The 25,621-nt window shown below is 36.3% G+C and overlaps 1 protein-coding gene across 1 annotated transcript; it reads right to left on the bottom strand.

The window, feature by feature from the left end:
- Window positions 1-1,713: 1,713 nt before the first annotated feature.
- LOC134670859 (uncharacterized) lies at window positions 1,714-2,795 on the bottom strand. Its single transcript, XM_063528676.1, has one exon. It carries the CDS (start codon window positions 2,548-2,550, stop codon window positions 1,714-1,716), a length of 837 nt encoding a protein of 278 aa, XP_063384746.1. The 5' UTR covers window positions 2,551-2,795.
- Window positions 2,796-25,621: the final 22,826 nt, after the last annotated feature.

The raw sequence follows: 25,621 nt of genomic DNA, 5'->3' as shown, positions 1-25,621 counted from the left end.
TATGTTTTCGCTTCGCTGCTCTCACCACTTGATTACACCGATTCCTTGCCATCTTAAACAGGTGCCAATTTTCCTCGGAACAATCCCGCTTATATTTTCGAAATGCCCTATCCCGCCTAGTCATGGCCATGCGAACCCCATTCGTAATCCAAGGCGCGGGTGGGCGCTTCAGTCTTACCGAACGAATAGGCGCATGAGCATCATATAACTTAAGGATACTATTAGTTAATGACACTACCGCCTCGTCCACTGACTGTGCTGAGAGCACCACCGACCAATCTTCTCTACGTGCACTTTCCCGTAAAGCATCCATGTCAAGCCTCGCAAAGCTGCGGAGTCTTAAATAAGTGCAAGGTGGTTTCGGAGGCTTGATCTGGTAGCCCAAAAATATTAAATCATGACGTGAAAAACCCGGGGCCAGAAATTGACCGCATTGTTTGACATGTTCAACAGATGAAGTACAGATAAGATCCAGCCAGGAGTCTGACGCGTCAACATTGTGGTGAGTAGGTTTGAGAGGAAGCACTTTTAGATCAGCCGCTTCTAAAACTAAGTGTAATCTACGTGTCCTACGGTTGTCCTTCAAAAGGTCGGTGTTAAAGTCACCCATGATTATTTGATGTGTATACTCAGTGCTAAGAGAAGAGAGAACAGTATCTAGAGTATCAAAGTAATCAATGGTGGGGGGACAATAGACAACTCCGAGAGCTGCCTTAGTACCCCCGACATTTACTTCCAAGAACAGGTGTTCTAAGGAACCTGAATAATGAGACGGGGAAGAAGAAATAATTTTAAAGGAAATGTCACTGCGGAGGTAGATGGCAACACCGCCGCCACCTTTGCCTGTACGGTCATTCCTCAATAATACGTAGCCGGGGAGGCCGTAGGAAGTGGAGTGAAGACTAGGTTTGAACCAGGATTCAGAAACGAGGATGGCATGAACATTGCAAGAAGTGAAAGTGTCAAGGAGGTCGTTATAGTGACTGGGTATACTCTGTGCATTTATGTGACATATGTTAAGCAATTTATGTTGGCCTTGAAAAGTTCGTTTAATGCAGTCGCCTAATGTGTCCGGTTCAGGTGAAATACTATCGACAGAGTGGTAAGATAAAGACATGTCGCAAGCGGAATGGTAAGATTCATCGTCATCGTCATCGTCATCGCCGGTCATAATAATTTACACTAGTGGGTACATAAATAAAATAAATACAAATAAAATATATATGTATAAAGTGCAAAATAGCACTGGTGCAAATTGCAAAGCAATTCCAAACCTAGTTGGTTCTGTTTACCCCGCCAGCCGACCCTTTGCACATACAAAATTTAAATCAAATGCACATAATAAACAAGAATAGATAAGCACAGAAAATAACTAAAACATGAGGGAAGTATAAATCTTGTACACAAAGATAAAATGACAACAAAAACTTAATTTGAGCAGTTACAAAACGCAACCATTGACACTTGACAGTTGTGAAAGATCTATCAAAACAATCGATCAAATTAAAAATATAAAAACTAAAGACGGTAGATCGTTTAAATTATGTAAAATCTTACAAAAAAAGAAAAAAACAAGTGAAGGTAATCTTAAATAGCCTATATAAATTTCATGAATAGGTTTTCATCACATTTACTTGTGCATTATTGCATTATCGGAAGGAAAACGGCGACAAATAACCACGGGCTAACTACGTTGTACACATTTCACGTTACTTATCTCCTCTTCTTGGTTGAAACGGTGGTCGGCACAGTTTCCGTAGCCTGCGGCGCAGGCGCAGGTCCCGCGGACGGCACCTGAGCATCGGCAGAGCCCGCAGACGCGGCAGTTGATGCGGCCTTCGAAGCCTTGGACTGCGCTGGTCTTGGCAAGACTACGGGGTCGTGCTGGGACTTCAATGCCTCAAGTTGATTCTCACTAGACAGCCGCAGCTTCTTACCATCAGGCAATTTTATAAAGATGTTGCCATCTGTTGTCCACACCATACGAGTGCCGAAATGCTTCCTTGCATCTATGAATAATGACTGACGCTGCTTCGTGAGGAACTCCGTGATGACAATTGATGTGCCCTTCAGAGCTTTTTTGTTCGTCCAGACAGAGCTACGCATTCTGTGGTCGTTAAATCGGACAAGAACTGGCCTTGAGTGGCTACTGCTTGCCGAGGCTGGTTGAATACCGAGCCTATAACAAACCAAGATGGATTCTTGAGACACAGACTGCAGGGAGAGATTATTTTGGCATACATTGGTTACCTTGCTAACAATATCCTCGCCGGCCACCTCCGGAATGCCATTAAAAAGTAAAAATTTCTTCCGATGCCGCATTTCTATAGAGTCAACTGTACTGCTGATTTCTTCAATTTGCTTCTTCAGAAGTTGCAGCATGGATGACATCTGTGTCTTGAAAGTGCTCACTTCTTTGGACAGACTAGCAATTGTGGGATGTGTAAGCGGCGATGCTGTCTTCAATGCCGCCTCCAGCTCCATAAACCGCTTTGAAAATGTAGACTCCAGCTCCTTCTGAGCCTCCTTGATGCCATTTAGCCCATCCATGATCAGCTGATTCTGATGTTTGTTTGTAAAAAGTGACAAGTGACAGTGCAGTTTCTTGGTGCAAAGGTCGACAGGCAGGTCAGTGCTAATATTTTACCTTTTTGTCATGGAAAATATTTCCCCATACAATATACAATGTAAATACTAGTATTCTATATAATTTCCGCCAAAAAGAACTTTTAAACTATTTAAATTAAATAAATTCTATTTTATAAACAGAAGTGACATGTATTGCTTTGTATGCCTACCCGAAAAAAATTATTGTTATTATCTTTTCTTAAAAATAATGTCACGACTGTGAGAAAGATTAAAACTAAGCTAGTATCATTGGCAGTTGAAATTATATTTTAACTAATAAATGGCCTTTCATTAAACGGCGTAAATATTCTAACACAATTTCTTGTTAAATTACCTATAGTTTTACTAATCAAATAAGTCTCACTTTGTAAGATTTTTTATGAGGTATGCTAAAGCTAAGTTCACTAAGTTTACCTCGGGTTTTTAATAACTTTTTACAGAAACGATGAGATTTCAATTTATTGATGGAGTAATTTAGCCACATATAAAAAAATACCAAATACCGATTGGTTAATCGAACAGGTAGATATTTAGGTATTTTTTCGTCAACAAATCCGGTTAATAACTTACCGCCTACTCTCTTTTATATAAATTCTGCCCACTCATGTATCACTTCATCCTTTACTTCCTTACAAAAGACCAAAATTAATGTTTTCGAAAACCCCCTCAAAATGATAAAGGTTGTTATTGCGGACGTAACAAAGGTAAACAAAATAACTCACTTTGTGCTTATTTATGAATGTGCCTGCTTTTCGCAATCGTGTTTCGGGAGCCATAAAATATTTGCACACCATTCTCGCCAAAGCGAATCGCACAAGAAAAAGTTTAGAGACACGAAAACTATCAGACAAATAAATTTATGTTACCTACGTATTTCATGAAATGACGTTTTAAAATGAGAGCGTAATTTCGATTGTATGGGAGCGGCTTTTTGGCGGCGCGTTAGTGCGACTATTAAAATAAATATGGATACAAACTTTTAGAAAAGGGGTTTCTGTATATTTACAGTAGGTCCAAAATTAATACATCTTCTACCCGCGACTATGGTATACGAATGTACTAATTCTATGCAGACAGAATTAGTAAATTCGTATACCATATTCAAGTTCCTTGATCTATTTTATAATAGGGTAAATAATTTACCCCCTTCAGGGATGATTTCCGATATTATACAATACTGTTTTAAACATCAAATCATATGACATTGACATACATTTTCACAAAAATGGTAAAATTTTCATTTTTCCTTCGTTTGCAGAGTTTTCGTTTTTTGCAGACTACACGATTTCCGTGCGGTTCTAAAAAAGCTTACATTATTCTGCCTCAATATGAAGAATAATTTCATTTCCGGTCCTTTTACGTTATTGCTTTGGTATAAAGTATGATGAAAAACGTTGAATTATTACATTAATTTTTGGCCCGCATTTTAAAAACTTGAACAAATGTTGAGAAATGCATGTAATAGTAGCTTTCGGGAAAAGGTATTTTCACATTTTAAGCTTCTTTTGATGATTTTTTACCTTCACAACTGCAACATCTAACAAGGTACAGAAACTAAAGTTAGGTTATAAAATATTTACTTTACATGAGTACATATATTTAACTGTACCGCTTATTGAGTACAATATGTTTATAGTCGACTGTACTACAGTTAGCACACGAAAATTGTTGACTTCGAGTGCTGAGGGCCTACCGCGAAACATGAATACGAAATTTCTTTATCTGCCTCTCTATTACTCTTGAATATTCGACACACACATACAGCGGGTTCGGGCTCGATTCAGATTTTGAAATAGACATCTATTAGATATCTTTTAGACATCACCAAGATACGATAACGAAACGATACAAGATCTAACCTGTCATATTTGACATTTGCTCGATTCTGGAGATACTCTTGAACGATTTCCACAGGATATGACTTAGAGATCCAATTCACATCTAATAGATATCTTACTCTATCTAACGTAAAAGTGACATTGGTTGCCCGAATTGCGCTGCAAAAGAGAACTAGTTGATATCTAAACTATAACGTATCTAGCATAGATCTAGTACGTGTCGTCTCTTGTGAATATCTTGAAGTTCGAATACGGCAGTTCAAAAGCATTTAACTAAAGTAACACGCAACGTGATCGTTTTGCAAAAAAAAAACGCGTCACATGTTTCCCTGGAACCTAGGGAGGTCCCATTGGCACTTCTGATAAGGTAAAAGATAAACCAGTATAACGATAAGGTTTTCAAAATAAACCCCCGGCAGAATCGCAATGTTTGATTAATTCACCGGCCCGGCCTATATGTTTGCTTAAGCTTTATTCTCTCGTATATTGAGTTTACAGTGCCCTCTACCGGTTGCAATTTAGCAGGTCATTATACATGGAAATTGCGATATACCGGGTGTGGCCTGTAACATGAGCAAATAATTAAAACATAGATTGTACTCCTCAAACGGTGACACTTTTATTCAACAACTTTTAAAAATTATGAAATATTTACTTACTCCCTATTTTTCATACAAAATAAATATTATCTTCAATGGACGCCATCGCCACGCCATATCATTGTGATTGACGTTGCTTGCCACGCCTTAAACATAACAGAATTTGCAATACATTGCATCTTAGAATAAACTTTAAAGTGTATTAAAAATCAAACCACAAGTTATATTTAAAAGTTGTTGAACAAATGTTGGTCAGTATGAGGAGTATAGCCTACAGTTAAATTTATTGCTCATATTACAGGCCACACTCGGTAGGTATGTCACAAATTAAACAGGCTATGTTCGGCGCAAAACTTAATAGGTATTACATTTCGAGTAATCCGTGTTTGTTTAATTAAAAACATGGTGAAAGTTGACAAGAACTTACATTAAAACACAATCTAATTTTTTTTACGTGTGTGTGATTTTTATGCGTTTTACCTTTTGGTTAAGATATAACTTTGAACAGCCTAAACCTTTCAAATATCTTAAGGTCTTTTGCCAAATATAGTTAATTTATAAAAAGATGTTTATCATCTATAAATCATTAATTATTAAGTGAGTTGTTAAGTTCTGTTCTTAATGACTGTCTCTTAAATAATATTTTGTCTTACTTAAAATGTGACCTAGCGAAATTACTTCAGCTTTAGCTCAAAATTTAGGAGAAAAAACTTGAACAACAGAAATTTCTTTTCAAAGAATATACACCGCTTATCTGAAAACCCAGGTGCTCTTTTGTAAGCTGATTCTAAATGAATAGTCTGAGAGCCGGATGAACGCTGAATCAGACTTATTATTAAAAAAAAAACTTGTTGAGAGGCAGAAGTAGATTCTGTTTAAATGAAAAATTTAAAACATAACTGATGGTTGGTATAAAGTGCAAGCCTAACAATCCAGCGAGGAAATGCTGGCAGCGTCTTCGGTACTATATGTATATGCCACAGGGTCTATATTTAGATTTAAATAGTCTTATTTTGGTTTAGTTTTTTTTTATAAATTTTTATTTTTATTAATAAAGCCATAATTATAAAAAAATAAGTACATGAAAACTTCGATAATGTAATGTAGGTACAATATGTAGTTTCGTAAATTAATTATACCTACACTAAATAACACGAAATCAACATTTCATTAATTAAACTCTTGTAACTCATAACTAGTGATGTACCGACTATTGATTTGGCCGACTAGCCGACTAGCCGACTAATCGGCGCTCGAATGGCCGATTAGTCGGCCGACTAGTCGGCTAGTCGGCCAGATCATTAGTTTCGTATAATATCAGGTGAAAAACAATAGTTTTGCTCTTTAGGTTGCGCTATTCATATATTAGCTTGGCTAAAAGGTGTTCTCTACAGGTTCAAAGACCTATCACAAGAATCCTTGTTCTATTTCTGTCTTTCTTTTATTTTGCCATCCTGACCAGACCGTCAGTAGGTACAACTTGTAGGAGGTATTTCCAAGGCTCTATTTCTCGTACGTAGTCGCCAGTTAAGAACCTATCCCCTGTGGTCAGCGTCTTTACGAGCAACGTGCCCTGTTTATAAGTCTCTAAATTTTGCAATAACATTAATAGTTCCCCATGGTTCCTCCATTAAAAAAAAAAACAAAAACTGAATTATAATACAATCCTTTAAGTATATAGAACTTGGCCATGAAATTACACGAGAATCAGTTGAGATCGACCTGTAGAGGAAATCACCAGCCTACCACCATACGATAACGATCAAACGGTCAATTATATTCATATAATGTTGTTGTTCGTGAACAAAAGTTTTCACACCCTGAATAGGTATTTTGGTAAAATAGACATAAAACATATGGTAAATATTGACTGTTGGTTTCTTTTTTCTGTTTTTCTTTCACTAATAAGGTGCCGACTAATCGGCCATTTTTGCCGACTAGTCGCCGACTAATCGCCGACTACAAATGTGGCCGGATAGTCGGCTTTCCCGACTAGTCGGCGACTAGTCGGTACATCCCTAACTCTTTAAATAACTTATAAAATCTCTCGTCGATACTCTCCATACCTCCATAAAGTCCATAACCTTGACAACTCGTCAACACTAACTTTTTGGCGTTACACACTATCGAGGTGCCGTTGAACTATTCGGCTCGTAAAACATATGGCAGTAAGTTAATGTCAAACAAATACTCGGCGTTGCTCAACGACTATGAGTTTGCGGCGCTCGCGGTTGAGACTTTGGGTCCTTCGTCTGGTTGACACCCAGGGTTGGTGCGTACCTCTCTCAACGTATTTACCTTGCGATACAGAGAGGTAACGCCGCCAGTGTCATGAGGTCCATGTCGCAGTCCGACCTGTTGGACGGGGTGTTCTTTTTGTAATTGGTTTGGTTTTTTGTAGGTAAGTGTATTTTGTATTTTCATTTTATTTCTGGTTTTAACTTTAGTTTTAATATTGTATTATTATGATTATTCTTGTTTATCCATCAAATAAAGTACATTTTTTATGTCTAACAACATTGAATCAGATGGGATCCCGTACTTCGCTGACTTCAAAGGGATTCAAAGAGCGAAGGTCAAAGAATTTAGCCTCAGATTGATTAATACCGGAAATTCAAATAACGAAAGTTTGGATTGGGAATTAATAAGTTTGACTTTCCTGAATACATTTAAGCCGTATAGCTACCTATCTACCTAATACCTTTGTTTAAGGATTACAATTCGGAATCGAGTAATTCTACAGACATCTTGGGAAAACGGAATATCTTTTTTTATTATGGTTTCTTTTTGACGCGTACTGATCTGACACAGATGTTGTATTTTTGCTGCCGCTATAACAACAAATTCTAAAAACAGAATACAATATCGTCGGGTGACAAGCAAAAGTCACTAACTAACACCATTTAAATTATTGGACAATAAACCGTGTTACAAGTGTAATAAAGTGCATTTTTGCTTTAATTTTTTGATAGTACTTAGAGACTTTTGCTTGTCACCCGACATTTAAGTGGGATTCCCATACAACAAACGTGATTTTTTGCGTAATGATACGGAACTCTTCGTGCGCGAGTCCGGCTCGCACTTGGCCGGTTTTTTATTAATCCTGGTTAGCGAAGCACGTAATAAAAAAGGCAAGATGCAAAGCTGGGGTGGGCGAATGGAAAATTCTCGTCTCTAATACAGTAGACGCTGCGGAAGAATGCCGTTACAGGGCCGCGGCAAAGTCGCATAACTAAGGATTGTTGAAATCTGATTAATGAATGAATGAAAACATTTATTTTTAGGCAACTATTGGCCCATAGATAAATACCTTAAAACTAGCATACATATTATTACAAAATATATCTTAAAACTAAAAACACAATTATGGTTGCGATGCAATTCGCAACCCCGCAGTGTCAGGGAGCCGGCCGCGGAACCGCGGATTTACGTTGTCAAATACGAATATATTATTAGTATTTGCTAGTGGCTCTGTTGCTGTGAACGTCACGAAAACCAATGGCTCCACCGTTTTTCCGAAATATATATATATAGATACCTAATCATCGAAACTTCTCACAAAATTTTCACAAATATCTGTTGAGAAATGCGACCTGTAGATGAGAATATTTGGACAATAATTACGAGAGCATTTTTGCCTTAGATAAAATTGAGACCTTTAAGTATATACCTTGGTCAATAAATAATTTTAACACGATACAGCTGCCTTCGCCTTTGAATCAGGCACCAACCACTATCATCACCTGACAATGACAGTTGTCTTTACATTTCTGTGTGGTAAAGTAAGTGCCGAAGACGCTTTACTGAGGGGACGCCAGAAGTCCGCCAGATTCATGTCGCGGCCAGTCGCGGGGTGAGGTAATGCGAGTCGGGGCGGGGCGGTCCGTTCTGTATGATAATATTATTACTAATTCTGTGACTATAGCCCAAACCCTCTTGCGAGTGCGAGGAGGCCTGTGCCCAGCAGTGGGACGTATATAGGCTGAATTATTATTATTTATATTAAAGTAGGTACTGTACTTAGCTAGCGTATTTGTTTACTTATTACATCAGTGTAACAAGTAAACAAATCTAATATAAAGTGACAATCGTTGATAAAAAATGCCATTCTTCATGTCCAGTCGACGGCGCCAATTTAGCTAAGGTCTAAATTATAATTACCCAGTTTTACCTAAAAGTATAATTACCCAGTTTTACCTTTCCGTCATCGCGAGTATGGCGAGGCGTTAAAAATAAATAAAAAGCTCTGGGAAATAATGGGCGACTCATTAACCCAAAGGATTTGCTCCGTTCTATGACAATGACAGTGAATGGAACTGCGTTTTGTTCTGTCGGTTAAGTGAATGAGGCTTTCCATTGTTTACGTTTTAACGCTTTTCTTTTCAAGGCTCGGATAAATCTGATGTCGTAAAATGGAAGTGCTTAATCAATCTTGTGTGGAAGAGGTTATGTTATGTTAGGTTATATGTTATATGTTCTGTTAGGTTATGTTGTAAATGTGACTATAGATAAAAGATATCTAAAAAAAAATTTTATATTCTTGTCTGTCGTAAATTGCCTAAAATTACATCTTTACTAGTACATACAACCCTTGAATAATTTCCGACATATTTTGCATACAATATTTTGGCACAAATGTTTCAAATATTTTGAACCGGGCCGCCGTGCTCAAAAGCGGCGAAACACGATACCAATTCTGCATAATATCAAATATTTACGATATCTAAAATACTTTCTTAGGGAATTTGCGAACATTATATCTTATAGAAAGGGGAGAATAATAACTTATTTCTCGAGTACATGAATTTTCTTTATCGTTATTAATTTTTTCTACTCGGGTACTTTTATCTGTCATTTACATAGTCACGAACGAACATATAAGGGCGTACATTATTAATACTCCTTAAAAGTCTATAGTCTATTGCCCAAAAAAGCACTTGTATCGTTTTAGAGACATTACGATACGGTAAGCTAGTGCAGGGTAGCAGGTGGCACATACCGGTACATTGCTACCAACGTGACAAACGATTGAATGCATACGGTTTTTATTAAAAAAGAAACAAATTTGTACTGAGTTCATTGCTACCAACATAATAAAAAATACTTTTATACCCTACAGCACCACGACCCTTGTGCGGTGCGGTAGTGTGTAACGGCTTTAAAAAAAAACATAACCATAGACATTACTCGTTTGTTTCTCGTTTCCCGCCTTTCCTGGTAATTTCTTGTTCTTTGAGTACTTTGCGTTACTATTTGTTTTGCGTTCATAAAAAGTGTTGAAAATGGACAAAGAGGACTACATTGTTTCTACACCTGAAGAAATATCCGCTGCAGCACAAGCAACGACCGAAAATTTGTTGCCTAAGTACTAAATCTCAGCACCTATACGACAAATCTTATGAGAAGTGCATGGCGTGGAGATTGGAGCACAAAACTTCGTCATTCTCTGAAAACGTCTTTGGTGTATTTTCAAAGACTAATTGGAAGTACCGGATCAGATCTATCTTTTAAGCAAGGTTGGTATATGTTATAAAAATTTTTGATACACATTTTTAGGGTACACAGTACAACGAGCTATATTTATGTACATTTTATATTTTTGCATTCAAACTGAATATTATTTAATTCTCCTTTTTCTTGTTACAGGTTGCAGTAATATTTGGTATTATGGGTGCTTGTCGCAGATAAGAGCTACATACATATAGTAATACCTACTATCCAAAATTTACATTGACATTTTCATAAATAAAATTTTGTTTATATTTTTTTGTATTTTATTTAATATTACCTACTCATAGAAAAAGCATTGTATGCAACGTTGTATAAGTAGTCAAAAAATGCTCATGGCGTATTTATTAACAATGTTCGCCTTCGGCTCACATTGTTACCCACGCCACTCACATTTTTTGACCCCTCTTATAAAACTGTTGCATAAAATACTATTAATGATATAAAATATAATGAAAATTTTCCTTCCTTCAAACTGATTCTAACGTGGCATATAACAACACATAACATGTTTTTTTTTGTGTGCACAGTAGGTAAACGAAATAAATGAAAATGAATACAGTGGTTAAGCTAATATATGTGTCAGTACCTATTTGTTTCGTGAAAAATTAACACATTGTAACACATCTTAGGTACACCATACACATATTATGTTTTTTATCTCAATAAAATATTATATACCTACTCACAAACAGCAGGTTACGTACGAATGAATATTAATATTAATAAGTGTCTCTATCACGGAATATTTGAAATACAGAAATAATAGATTACTAAACAATACTTTAAACCGGATTCACATTTTATCTGTCGTGTTGTGTTGTGATGCTCTCTGTCGTGATGGCATACTGTTCACATCTATATGACGTGTTATGACGCATTATGATACGCGTGCACAGTGCATACTAGCCTAGTCGTATCGCTGCACCGCCCCCCGCACCTTACCCGTCCTGACGCGGACCGGGATCGCTTGTGATGCGACACAACACAAGCCGTCACAACACACGGCATCAGAGAAATGTGAACGCAACCATATTAAATGTGTAAAACCGATACCGTTCTGATGCATCACAACACAACACGACAGACAAATGTGAACCCGGCTTAATTCTTTCGAAACCGCCAAACAACAATAATCACTATAATTACAGTGAGTGCCAACAAAACGAGCCATGAGGGTGCTAATGCATACCCTCATTGTTTCAAAAGGCTTTGTGTACGAATGATGGGCGTGTCCCGGCGTGAAAAGAGGCCGTTTTTCGTGCACTGACTTTTACAAAGAAAGCTGGATTTCCTGATTGTAAATGTTCGTAAAAGAGCGTTTTTGCTGTGAAATTTTGAGAAACACTTAATTTCGTGCCTTGTTTCTTTTCTTTGCTGACGTTTGCTGGCTGGATTGTTTTCATGCCTTGCAATAAAATTATCTTTGTCGCAAAGTGAGTCCAACAGCATTAAAAACATTGAGGCGTAACGTAGGTACACTTGCGTCGTTTTTTATCCTAAAATTAGCGACCCGCCCCATTCGCACGGATTAACAAATTATACACCTATATCTTCCTCAAAAATTTGGTACTCTATTATAAGTGGTAGAATCATGAAACTCCATTCAGGAGTTTTTGAGTTTTTCGCGAACATATCACAAACAGACAGACGCGGTCGGGGACTTTGTTTTATAAGGGGTAGTGTAGAGACACACGTTTCTAAAACGATTTTTTTGTAGTTTTTAATTTAAAAAAGAAACACCCTATAAAGATTTTTTTTAAAGTTTTATTCTTGAGCTTTAAATAAATTTGGGACAATACACGGTGTAACATGAGGAAACCGAATAATTTTAACCACGCATTTCTGAAGTCAAAAGAAGTAAAAAATGTAGTATGAATTTAGGCCAATTTCGCAAAAAAAATTTTTTTTTTTGTTTTGTTTTTTAAATTTTTTTAATGTATTTGTACATAAAAAATAAATGTTATTGGTAAACTTGTCAGTTAAAATTGATTTTACATTTTTTTTTTCGTAGAACCTACTTTTTGCAAAGTGTTACTTGTCACTTTTTGACATCTATCGATAAAGATATTTAGACTATGTCCCATAGCAGCAACATCACCATCAAAAAGGCCTTTTACACTATGTAACAATAAAAACTTTTTTTTTTATGACTAATATCTCTGAAACTAGGCGAATATCAGAAAAGTTTATAGGACATTTTTGTCTCCAAATATGATCAGGAATACGCTGTTAAAATTATTCGGTTTACTCATGTTACACCGTGTATATGCATTTCAAACGCCGTCAACCAACCTAAGTTATCAGACTAGGTCGTTTATAAAAAATATTATACTTTAGTAGGTACTCAATCCACGCACTACCTAATGGACTTGTTTGTAGTCCCATGAATATTGATGTAGTTTATTTATTCTTCAACCTGTCTGCGAAGACCAATCATCGAGTAATTGGGTATTTTATTCATGTCACGTTCAGCAAAAATGTAAGGCAGGATATTACGCCGTCGATACAAGTATCTGAGAAGTAACACCGTGAAAATCCGATTTTTAAAATAAATAAATATATATCGATAGGTAACAAAGATGTGGTCTTTTAATAGGTATTAAGGACAATCGACCTAGTCCCATGAAAAGCAATTTTTAAATCTAGAGGTACAGTCAGCTTGAAAAATAACGTATCAGACTCTGACTATGCCTCAGTATCAGACTATGATACTTTTCTAAAAGCTTCACAAAAAGAGACGTGTCTTTACTTTTACTTTACTTTACTTTTCAAACTATAGACATATAATTACTAATTATCACTAATTGGAAAAAAAATTAGAAGTGGCAACTTCTTCTAGCACGTTATTTCATCCGCTACTTTTTATGCTTATTTATATAACTATACCTACCTTGATTGATAAAAAGAGTGTTTAAATGTGTTTAAACTAATAACTATTATTGTTGGCATTCAGTCCTTTTTCTGTTTTTGGCTTTGGTTGTTTATTTGGCTTTCATTTTATTTCAGTGTTCTGGTTAACTCCATTTATTCCAAAAATAGGTACCTACCATATACAGTGTGTTTTATGTAACAGGAGCAATAAAATAAACTGTAGGCTGTACTCTCAAACTGACCAACATTTGTTCAGCAACTTTTGAAAATAACTCATGGTTTGATTTTTATTACACTTTAAAGTTTATTCTAAGACGCAATGTATTGCAAATTTTGTTATGTTAAAAGCGTGACAAGTAACGTCAAACACTGATGTCAGCGTACATTGAAGGCAATATTTATTTTGTATGAAAAAGAGGAAGTCTAAAGGATTCATAATTTTTTAAAGTTGCTGAACAAATGTTGGTCAGTTTGAGGAGTACAGCCTTTAGTTTAATTTATTGCTCCTGTTACAGGAAGCACCCTGTATAACAATACTGGGTACATTAATAGGTACCTATACTACAAAAAGCTGTTTTTCAATTTTAGTTTAAATTCAATAGCGTGAAGCTGTAAACAAGTTTTTTCCCAACAACAAGTTTCTAACGAGAGCCAGGAATAACTGCAGACGGGAGTTTATTCTCTATTTTCAATTATCTTGTTTTCTTGTACAGTCGCTTGAAATTATGTTGAACGAGTTTTTTTATTACCTATTAGGTATTTATTTTTTTATTACCTAAAGGTAAAATATTCACACTGGTTAAAAGCGCTCGAAACTGAATTTTTAGTTATAAATTACTAAACAAGTGTTAAGTACCTACTATTATCGGGTATTGAAAATAAATCTTTTAATACAATTGCTCAAAAAGTTTAGTTTTTGTAGCTGCAAATCGTGCGTAAAGTTTGATTTTTTTACACTAGTGCTAAAAAGTAATCTGATTGATACTTTTTAAATAAATGAGTATTATTCGAGACCCGCTTATAAATGACCCACCTGAACAACGTGCGATTGGGCATAAAGGAGTATTAATCGAGACCCAATAGTATTACTTGAACAACGCGCGATTGAATGAAGCTGTCGTTCGTACACTGCACTTAAGAATATAAATGTAATTAATTAGATAGTATATCAATATAAAGAAATAAAAAAAGATTCATGTTTTTTTACATAATTATATGTTCTGAAATAATAATACAATTTCTCTTCAATTGGCATAATGCTGACAACAGTCACAACAGAATCCCCATTGAAAAAATAGCAATTAAAAGTAAAACTTTTTTATTCTCTTCCCGCCTTTTTTATTCAACATTTAAGTGATTTATGTTTGTAATTGCCACGAACGTATCATATTACGTATCAGTTATTAAATAAAAATGAGTGATTCAGACGATTTTGGAGTGAATTTAACGCGACCAGATAACAAAGCAAAGGTATCCGTTGCAACAGTATATTATCGGAAAAATCGAAAGCATTATACATTGCTGTCTATGAACATTTTTCGCAATTGTATTAAAAAACGTTGTTCGACACACGTGCGGAAGTGTCATTTTCACTGGTACTCGTGCAAAATGACATACTTCTCGCACTTATATCGAAAACTACTATTTTATGGCATATTAAGGTTTTTAACCGACTTCAAAAAATGAGAACGCGTGCAACTCTTTCCTTATTCTGTATACCCATGAATTTGATAAGAGAATAAGAGATTTGTATTCTTTCAGTTAAATAAAACTCAATAAATAAACAATTGTAAACTAATTCGGAGTTTTAGTGAAGTGTTATTTACTAATTCGGAGTTTTAGTGAAGTATTATTTTACTACCTAGACATTGCGGGCTGTGTCAACTGCTGTCGACTTTACACACCATACGAGAGTTGTCAGCCGGTCCTGAAGTTTATTTCCACAGACTTTGCTTTGATCTCGTATTACATACACTCTACCGTTTGGGAACAACCAAGATGTCAACAAATCGCTATCACTCTGAATCTGTCCTCAGTTACGTTTGATTTTATGTATGCCTTTATTTATTTAAAAGTTATTGCAGGAAATAAATAAGACACACGCATCAACGCATTTATTTCAGAAACTTTAATCCAAAACCGATTCATTTGAAGCTGGCCTCAAAAATCCATATCCATACTTTAATATTATAAATGCGAAAGTGTGTCTGTCTGTCTGTCTGTTACCTCTTTACGCTTAAACCGCTGAACCAATTTTGATGAAATTTGGTATGGAGATAGTTTGAGTCCCGGGGAAGGACATGGGGTAGTTTTCATCCCAGAAATCCCTCTTTAAGGGGGTGAAAAAGGGGGTGGTAGTTTGTATGGGGAATCAATAACCGCTGAACCGATTTGGTTGAAATTTGGTATGCCGATAGTTTGAGTCCCGGGGAGGGGGGATATTCTTTATCACCCCGTAAGGGGGTAGAAGAGAAGACAAGAGAAGCTTCGTATGTTCCAGAATATTCTAGAACATTCGAAAGTATTCTAGAATGTTCCACAATGGATCTAGAATGTTCCCAAATATTCGTCAACATTTCAGAATGTTCTGAAATGCTGTGGAATGCTCTCGAATACTCTCGACTATTCTAGAAATGTCTAGCCTCCTATACGCGAGACACCTTCGAATATTCTAGAATATTCCACAACATTCGAAAGTGTTCTGGAATGTTCCACAACGATCTATAATGTTCTCGAACATTCGATAACATTCCATAATGTTCAGAAATGCTTTCGAATACCCTCGAATGGTCTGGACTGTTCTGGAAATGTGTAGCCACCGAGACCCGAGACGGCTTCGAATGTTCCAGAATATTCCAAACATTCGAAAGTGTTCTGGAATATTCCTCAATGATTTAATTTCAGTCAAGATAAAGTAAGGTAAGGTAAGGTAAGGTAAGGTAAGGTAAAGTAAGGTAAGGTAAGGTAAGCTAAGCTAAGCTAAGCTAAGCTAAGGCAAGCTAAGGCAAGCTGAGGTAAGCTAAGGTAAGCTAAGGTAAGCTAAGGTAAGCTAAGGTAAGCTAAGCTAAGCTAAGGTAAGCTAAGGTAAGGTAAGCTAAGGTAAGCTAAGGTGAGTTAAGGTAAGCTAAGCTAAGGTGAGCTAAGGTAAGCTAAGGTAAGGTAAGCTAAGCTAAGGTAAGCTAAGGTGAGCTAAGGTAAGCTAAGGTGAGCTATGGTAAGCTAAGGTGAGCTAAGGTAAGCTAAGGTAAGGCTAGTTGTTTGCATCGTTGTATAATATTGAAATCATTTTCTCGGATCATAATATGGTAGGCATAAAATTCCATAGATGTTACTTTTGTATTGGGTAAGGGGAGGCCAGTCACATGACTGACTTGTGGAATTTGAAAGTGATACTGTTCGCCTGTAACCAAAGCTGCGACTTCGTTTATTAAAGGTGCATTGTATCGTCTTTCATGTTCTCCACTTGGCGTACGGTCAGGATGCAGAACTAATTTATAATCTTCTCCTGGCATCATTTCTAAAGCTGTTTTGAAAGTGTGTATGAGGCGGTTATGTTCATGTAACATTCTCTGAATTTTAAGTACAGTATCCCTTTCGACGCCTTCAATGTTTTGACACCTGCGGTCAACCTCTTTACTCTCATCACCCATGAAATAAATCTGTAAAAATTTTGACAGATCATTATTTGTTGGAAGTAAAGAGCCAATTCTATGATAAATTTGGCCTTGGATGGTAAAAGTTGGAGATAATCCAGGCATAATTACCTCTTTATCTACACCAAACGACGTCATCTGAAAGCATGAATTATATTTTCTTATACGGTTTAAAAAAACGCTGAGATTCATTGCTATCATATAAGAGTAAAGTTTTAAGTGGTTCCTCTGGCTCACCAAGTGTAGGAACTGAAACTTTTTCTAAAGAACAGCACATACTCGGAGTTTCTTCTTTCCACTTGAGTGCTTCACAACGTGTACATTTTTGATTCATTTTGCCTATGAGAACTAATCTATGATTAATATAATCGATTAAAGGGTCATAATCAAAAGCGGCATCATAAAACGCTTCCCATTTATTCATTGTAAACGCATGCCTTCTTTCTGACTGGCGTTCAGCATTTAAATCACGTCGTCTTTGGGATTCCTCAGATGTCTCGGCAGCCCTTTGAGCGGCGTGACGGTCCGTGTCTAGAGCCCGCCGGATCTGAGTTTGTTCTAAGGTCTCGGCAGACCTTTGAGCTGCGTGGCGCTCGGCATCTAGATTCCGGCGGATCTGAGTCTGTTCTAAGGTCTCGGCAGTCCTTTGAACTGCATGGCGCTCGGCATCTAGATTCCGGCGGCTCTGAGTCTGTTCTAAGGTCTCGGCAGACCTTTGAGCTGCGTGGCGCTCGGCATCTAGATTTCGGCGAATTTGAGTCTGTTCTAAGGTCTCGGCGGACCTTTGAACTGCATGGCGCTCGGCATCTAGATTCCGGCGAATCTGAGTCTGTTGTAAAGTCTCGGCAGTCCTTGAGCTGCGTGGCGCTCGGCATCTAAAACCCGACGGTTCTGAGTCTGCTCCTCAGATTCTTGGGTTCGAGCTACTTTCGCTGCCCGAGCTCTGATAGTGCTGCGCGCTAAATTAGATTTACGCTTGCGCGTCATATTTTCATCCAAAGTTCATGATTAATTGAGAGTATGAGTTAACCTAATTTAATAACCTAACCTACAGGCAGACCTAACCTATAATTAAAATCTGAGGATTTTTTAGGAATATGAAAGTTATTAGTGAATAACGACGTCTACTTAATTATTTGAAAATAATTCAATATTACCAAAAAAACCAAACGAAATCAGCGAACCTAACTTTTTAATCACTCCTAATAGAAATAACCGAGACGATTTTCTTATGTACAGCCAAAAGTAATGTTTTACTTAAAACCCTAAGAGATAAACCCGTTTTGTGAACAACGTTTAATGTTTATTCGCAAAAGACACAAAATATATTCAATTAATTAACTGGCAGCATACCTAACCGAATAACAAAATAAAAAAATGATTTTTTTCCTACTAACAGACCGAACATTTATTTAAACCTATAAACATGTACGATTTATTTATTGAGAACAACTTAAACAACATCCAAAAAATATTATTATTAGTACAGAGCACATATAAAAAAAGAATATCACATATTGATGTACGTAGGTACTTACTCGTATTCCAACTACTCGTAAAGCCATTTGCAATGTAAGCCTAATACAAACGTGTACGTATACGTAATTCACTCGAAAATCATTACCCTTCCTTTTCCGTCAGTTGGTCAAAGGGAAACTTGGATCTCATTTCCGCCAGCATTCAAGCCACCAGCATCAAAGCTTTGACAAATGAATGCAACCGCTATATACCGAAAACTTGGATTACTTCTGAGTATTCTGACATTTTGGATCAATCGAAATGGCAAATTCAGTGTAAGACTAAAGCCAAAGGGGCAGTAATCCTCCCTGGATTACTACATTTTGTATTGATAAAACAGGAAATTACCACTAGTACCGGGCATAGTCCTGTGTATTAGGCCAGGAATAGGGCGCCTTCGAAGTGGCACGTATGCTCTAGTTAAAATGTATCTTTATGCCGGGAGCTCACCGATAATATTATGGATATGTGTGTTGAAAGTTGTCACTTAAAAACATCAAAGATTTTGGGATGTCATACTTTTCCAAACGTCTCGAATAGGGCCCTTATTTCAAGGCGTTTGTTTATCTTACGACGCGTCACGTTCGTGGCGTCATAAACGACTTCAAATCATAACAATGGTTTTACGTGGCTCGTGAGTGCTCATGTTAAACAAATTTGAATTGTGCGTTGGCTTTCTTAGCATTGCGTGCTTTGTTCAGAATATTTGTCAAATGTAATGAGGAGGGAAATATAAGATATACTCAAATACGGAAAAGCAATAGAGAGGCTGATAAAGCAATTACAATTTTCATTTTATGCGGTGGGTACTAGGCAGGCTTTAGGGTTTTGGATTAGTCTTAAGCTTTTTTTATACACGCGTCCACAGTGACGTCGACAAAGCCAGATTAACTGTAGTACCTACTTAAATAATCAATTTAATCTTAATCTTGACTGGATTAAAGAAACCGTATATTTATAGCAACATATCTTTTGAAACTATCAGCCTAATGACCGGATTTTATCTTTCTAATCTTCAAAGTGGCTCCTGGCTTACTTGTTGATGAATTACCGACAAGCAAAGCCACTTTGAGCCTAATTTAATGGATTTCCTAAATAAACAGTGTTATTATTAAGGAATAAATTACTTCCCCCTTTATATTTCGGATAGACAAATGGGCTACATGATAGGAAATGATTTAAATTTCCATTAAGGTCAGGTGGGGTCCTTACCCTTACCCTTTATTTTTATTTTGGAGACATACTTTATTTTTCTCGGGGTATGAGAAAAGTCCTCGACCCGTTTGTCGTATAAACAATTTAAAATATGTCTCGCGAAAGTTTAATATCGAGAAAAGTCTTTCAATGTAAATATTTTTAAGTTAATTTTATTTATGAATTAGCTTTATTTTTATGTAGAATTATCATTTGATTTAGTTTTTATATCCTATTTTCCCTACAAGTGTCCAACTTACCCCACTTGACATTTCTCTAATGGAACCTATCTATGCTTTGCCTAATATATTTTAATAGATTATAACAACTGCTTGATTTCTAATTATTGTTCGTATTATTTAATTATACTAGCGCGCGAAGACTCAGGTCAGCAAGTCGTATCACAAGGTAAAATTTTATTTAAAAAATTTCTTAGGTACCTATGGCAACCATTTTTCCTGTCAAGTCATTTAATTTAATAGTAACTTTACTGGGAGTGGGACACCAAAGTAGGCTAAAAAAAAGTAATTTTACTGCCAGTACCTAAGGCTTGATTTGAATTGGCTACGACACGCATGACATGATACAGTACAGCACATCACATCATTCATTGACACCTCACCGTATATACTATTAATCATGCTGTAATTGCCATGCACGATAAGCAAGACCATAATACTTCCAGTATTTGGGCAGTATTGTTTACAAAATGTTATCAAATATTGTTTTGACTCGCCTATTTTTTTTTTCAATCTGAGATAACATATATTAGGTATGCGCTTATAGCATCATTTATTGTAAGCTCTATAGAAAAAGGGAAATTTAATTTCTTGTGTAGTTTTCAACGATATTATGTGATCGTACACCTTTTTTGAGACAAAAGTGAAAATCATGACCATTTCCATTTGAACCATGACGCTTTGCACAAGCACGTATGTTTACAGTGGCCATCAGATATATGGAAGCGGTCGAGATTCTCAAAACTATCTGAACATGCACTCTAACGCCTTGCTAATACGCCTCGTTCAGATATTTGAAAGAAAGAAGAAAGAAAATACATTTATTTACGTCAACCAACCAGTTAAATTACAAATTTTATATCGACACATAGACGTTAAATAGGACGTTATTTGTGAGCGCCTTGGCCGTTTAGATATATCTGATGGCGACTGTACATATAGGTATTGTACAATATTTTCATATAATATGTATAATAATACTTAATTCTTAACAGTTTTAAACTTTAAAGGTTACCTACAACGTAATTTCTAATTTTCCACTCCAACTGACAGTAGCGCTATTGGCCTTCTGCATCCCATCTTTGAGTCTTAAAACGGCTATACCTTATCTTATTTTATTCAACTTACGCCCTCTTAATATTCCCCACAACAATTCCCTGGAAACGTTATTATGGCGAATAAAGCCGTTATTATGAAAACGCAGTTTCACGCTTCACTTGTCAGGGGGAAGCCTCAGTATCTTGAAATTGGTGTTTGCAATTTGTTGGGGTTCTTTAAAGTTAGCTGAGAATTTTTAAAAATAATAATAAATATTATAGGACAATTTTAGACGTACCTATCGACCGGTATTGTCTTGGGTCGTCCCATTTGTTTTTCGTCATGTTATTAAATTAGTCCTATTCTGCTTTCGTCACTCATTCTACATTCGTCACAATCGTCGGTGGCTTTCAATGTAGAATGTGTGACGAAATCAGAATGGGACGACCCAAGACGATACCTATTGGCCTAGTCCCACAGTAAGGTCAATAAGAGCCGTTTCGCACTGTCGACTGGTCGCCGGCCTTAATAAATGCCCTTACCAGGATTCGAACCCGGGACCTCCCTGCTTCGTAGGTAGGTTCACTACCGACTAGGGTAGGAGTTCGTTAATAGGCTAAGGACCACTTGCACCATTCACTAACCCGGGGTTAACCGGTTAAACCTGGAGTTACCATGGTTACCAGTACATTTTGACACTGGGTTAACGCTTTAACCGGTTAACCCGGGATTAGTGGGATGGTGCAAGCACTAAGAGGCCTTGTTGTACCTGCACCTGTAGGCTTAGCACGAATGCACAGCGACAATATCTCGCGTGCGATAATACGCGTATTTTGTTATGTTAATTAGAAAGGAGTGGGTAGTCTCACATGCGTGATAATGTCGCAACGCACTCATGCTAAGCGTACCAATGACAAACGCTTCGTTGCGTGATGTTACGGAATTTTAACAACGCCGCCCGGATGGGATTGGTCTTTGTCATTTCCTATCTTCCCCCAAGGCAAAGGGTGGATTTCTAAAAATAATATAGTCTGTCTAAAACTTCAAGGTTATTTTTTTAAAGCAAGATAGGTTTATTAAAATAGTTGCGAAAAAGTAATAGACAAATATATTTTATAGAGTTGCCTTAGCATTTAAAATATGACTATTACGGTTCTATGATTTCATTTTATGTAAATGTCCCATTTGGTCCATCGAGAAATGGGACAGATATTAATGTATTAACAAAAAAAATGTTGATCTCCATATAGCATTAATTAACTAACATCTTGTATTACTTAAGGTTTAAGGTTTTAAACTCTCGCGTTTTGTACAAATATTTAATTACACAAACGGGTCTACCGCGACCTGAGTCTTTCCGTGACCACAGCTCTGGTGCAACTCAGCTGAAACGTCGGAATTAAAGGTAAAAACAATGAAATTATATCGCGGTAGACCTTTATTAAGCAACAAATACACGCTACCTTTTTAAATAATACTGAAAATTTTCATTTACGTCACATACCTAACAACGCAAAATAAGTACGAGTAGTATATCTACCACCAGTTTGTCATAATGCTCGCACTGACATATTAGTGCGAGCGAGATGTATAGAAAGTAAATTACGTAGTCATTAGCGTATATGTCAGTTTTGATACTGTCATTGACTCGTGGTACGGGTACCTATAGCCAGGCGTGGCTCACTCCGCGATTTCGTCGCTTTGCTACAGGTAGCTAAAAGTACATCCGTTCCACACCAATTTTGGTGGCTAGCCATAAGCCGCGCGTGGCGCTATCGCCACCTAGTGGCCATATCTGTCCTGATCGTAACAGACGCGTTTAGTTAGAGAGTGAGTCTTATGTACCTAGTACTATTATTTATTCTGCGGTATAGGTATGTTCTATAACGCCGCGCCGCCGGTGACTATGAAATTGTAGGGCTGGCAAGTTTGCGGCGGTGCTCGATTTGTTAATGACCTAGTTGCCCACGCCCCACTCCTTTGTGGCAACCCTGACGCTGCTCTTAGAATTTACTAATTAATCTAGTTTTTGCTTATTTCCGTTCCGTGATAAAGCATATATAATATGATTCTGTGCATAAAGTGGGAGTTTAATATTTGTTTTCGACCGCTAAGCTAATTTTAACTCTAGTTTGGCACAACACATACGCTGCGTTATAGTAGCTTCAAAGTTGATTTAAAATGTTCTATACGAAATATTATTTATTTTATTATACAAAACAGGTACAGTGCCAGCCACTTGAATAGCCTCACTCACCAAAATTAATATTTCTCATAGTAATATAAAAAGGAGATATACATTAAACATTAAATATGAAATAAAACAAGAAGCCTTGTAATAGTAAATAAAATATTTATTGTTATCTAATCAAAGTTTTAAGAAATAACGTCTAACAAATAATTGGCCCTTCCACTTGAATAGCCTCACATGCTAAAGGATACTTTTTAGTTATTAAAACTCTTTCGTTTATTATTTTGTATACCTTCCATTAGACCTTATTAATTCGAAAATGTGATTAAGTAGTGATTCATATAAAGAATGTATGTAATTAACGTCCACAGAATCCCAAAAAGTGTAAATATCTTGAATCAGTTCTTCTTTATTACTAAACTGTCTTCCGTTGTAATAAACTTGCCGAGACAGCCAACCCCAGGCATTCTCCATGATGTTCAGATCAGGAGACAAGGATGGCCAATCTAGAACTTCAATCTGGTTTTCTTCAAACGACTTTGTAACTATGGCTGACGTGTGTATGGGAGCATTATCATGCTGAAATAACATTTTTTTCTACTTAAGTATTACTTTTCTGATCTTACTTTTTGTTTCTTTTAATAAATTTAAATACTTTTCAGCATTTAGTCTTCCATCTACCATAATTAAATCAACAGTACCATAGTAAGAAATTGCTCCCCAAACCATCACCTATCCGAGAGTTGAGTGATGACGTGATAGTACTTTCGGATCTTTCCTTAGGTCATGAAATAGTACATTACTACAGAGGCCGGGATAAAAGGGATTGCCGGCCGAAGACATATAGACGGCCGAGCGAAGCGAGGCCGGATAGGTCTGAGCGCGGGCAACCCCATTTCCCGCCGAGGTATGTATAGTGCTTTTCTCAAACATGCAATGAAATAAATAAAATAAAAAATCCACGAAACCCAAGTTTTATTTATAGAAAAAACTAAAAGTAAACTACACCCAAAATATAACCAACACGTACCTATATCATTATCACGCGTATGTTTTACACGAGTCGTGTATTTTTACAACCCGTATATTTTCATGTATCTTTGATTTTTTCGCCTTGTATCCGTCTGACTGTCGTTTTCGTCACAAAGGTTTACATAGTCTTTCATGTTGATATCATGTTTCACATACATCGTTGCTTTATGCATGGAGTAAATAAGTATAATTTACACAGTGTTGACGAATTTGTAGTTACATTCATTTAAAATATGCCACAAAACTGTTTCTAATAAACTGTAAGCCATTTTTCTTAGTTTCTCAAAGAATAAAATTGCCATAAGCAACCATATACATACTTCGTCTTTGACTTAGCGGCAGAGGCAGCAAGTTATTTAAAATCAATTCTGCTTACGCTGCCAATTCCAACACATACGATTACAATTAATATTAATTTCATTATTTCGTCGGAACTCATATTAAAGTCAAAAAATCAACAACGCACCATAAATCCAATAAAACAGAATGAATATTTTTCAACTTTACCTCCATAACAATTTAAAAAAATCATTACGCGTGTTTGAGTAGACCTTTTTTCCGCTAACGTTTAGATGAAATATTTTAAAGATTTTTTCTCAAACATGCAATGAAATATCTATGTTATGTTCCTTATAATAGGCTGCGAAGTATGACGTTTCAGGTGCGGCTAGGACAAAAGGTCGTTAATGGAATTTCATACACATCTTGCAGGCCTAGGCCGGCAAAGTCCTCTTTTTTAATTTTCATTTCACAGATATTTGTGACACAGCATCGTGGCATTCATCCATTAAAAAAAACTAGAGGCAGTATTTGCTTTATGGTTCGTAATGACACTCTGCCACTACGCCTATAAAAAAAAAAAACAAAAAACAATGTTTGCTATAATTTGCAGTTTTATTTGTATAAAATCAACATGAACTTAATAAATAATACATTCTATAATTTTAAATTATAAATTTAACTACACAAATAAAAACATTTAAAATATTTCATCTAAACGTTAGCGGTAAAAAGGTCTACTCAAACACGCGTAGTTATATTTTTTAAATTGTTATGGAGGTAAAGTTGAAAAATATTCATTCTGTTTTATTGGATTTATGGTGCGTTGTTGATTTTTTGACTTTAATATGAGTTCCGACGAAATAATGAAATTAATATTAATTGTAATCGTAAGTGTTGGAATTGGCAGCGTAAGCAGAATTGATTTTAAATAACTTGCTGCCTCTGCCGCCAAGTCAAAGACGAAGTATGTATATGGTTGCTTATGGCAATTTTATTATTTGAGAAACTAAGAAAAATGGCTTACAGT

Source organism: Cydia fagiglandana, chromosome 14 (genome assembly GCF_963556715.1).
Source record: "Cydia fagiglandana chromosome 14, ilCydFagi1.1, whole genome shotgun sequence".
NCBI lineage: Eukaryota > Metazoa > Arthropoda > Insecta > Lepidoptera > Tortricidae > Cydia > Cydia fagiglandana.
Note: the sequence above shows the minus strand (reverse complement) of the source record. Positions and strands in the feature narration are given on the sequence as shown.

What these genes read in the sequence shown, in the direction of transcription:
- LOC134670859 (XM_063528676.1), bottom strand. Translation starts at nt 2,550, where the DNA reads ATGGATGGGCTAAATGGCATCAAGGAGGCTCAGAAGGAGCTGGAGTCT.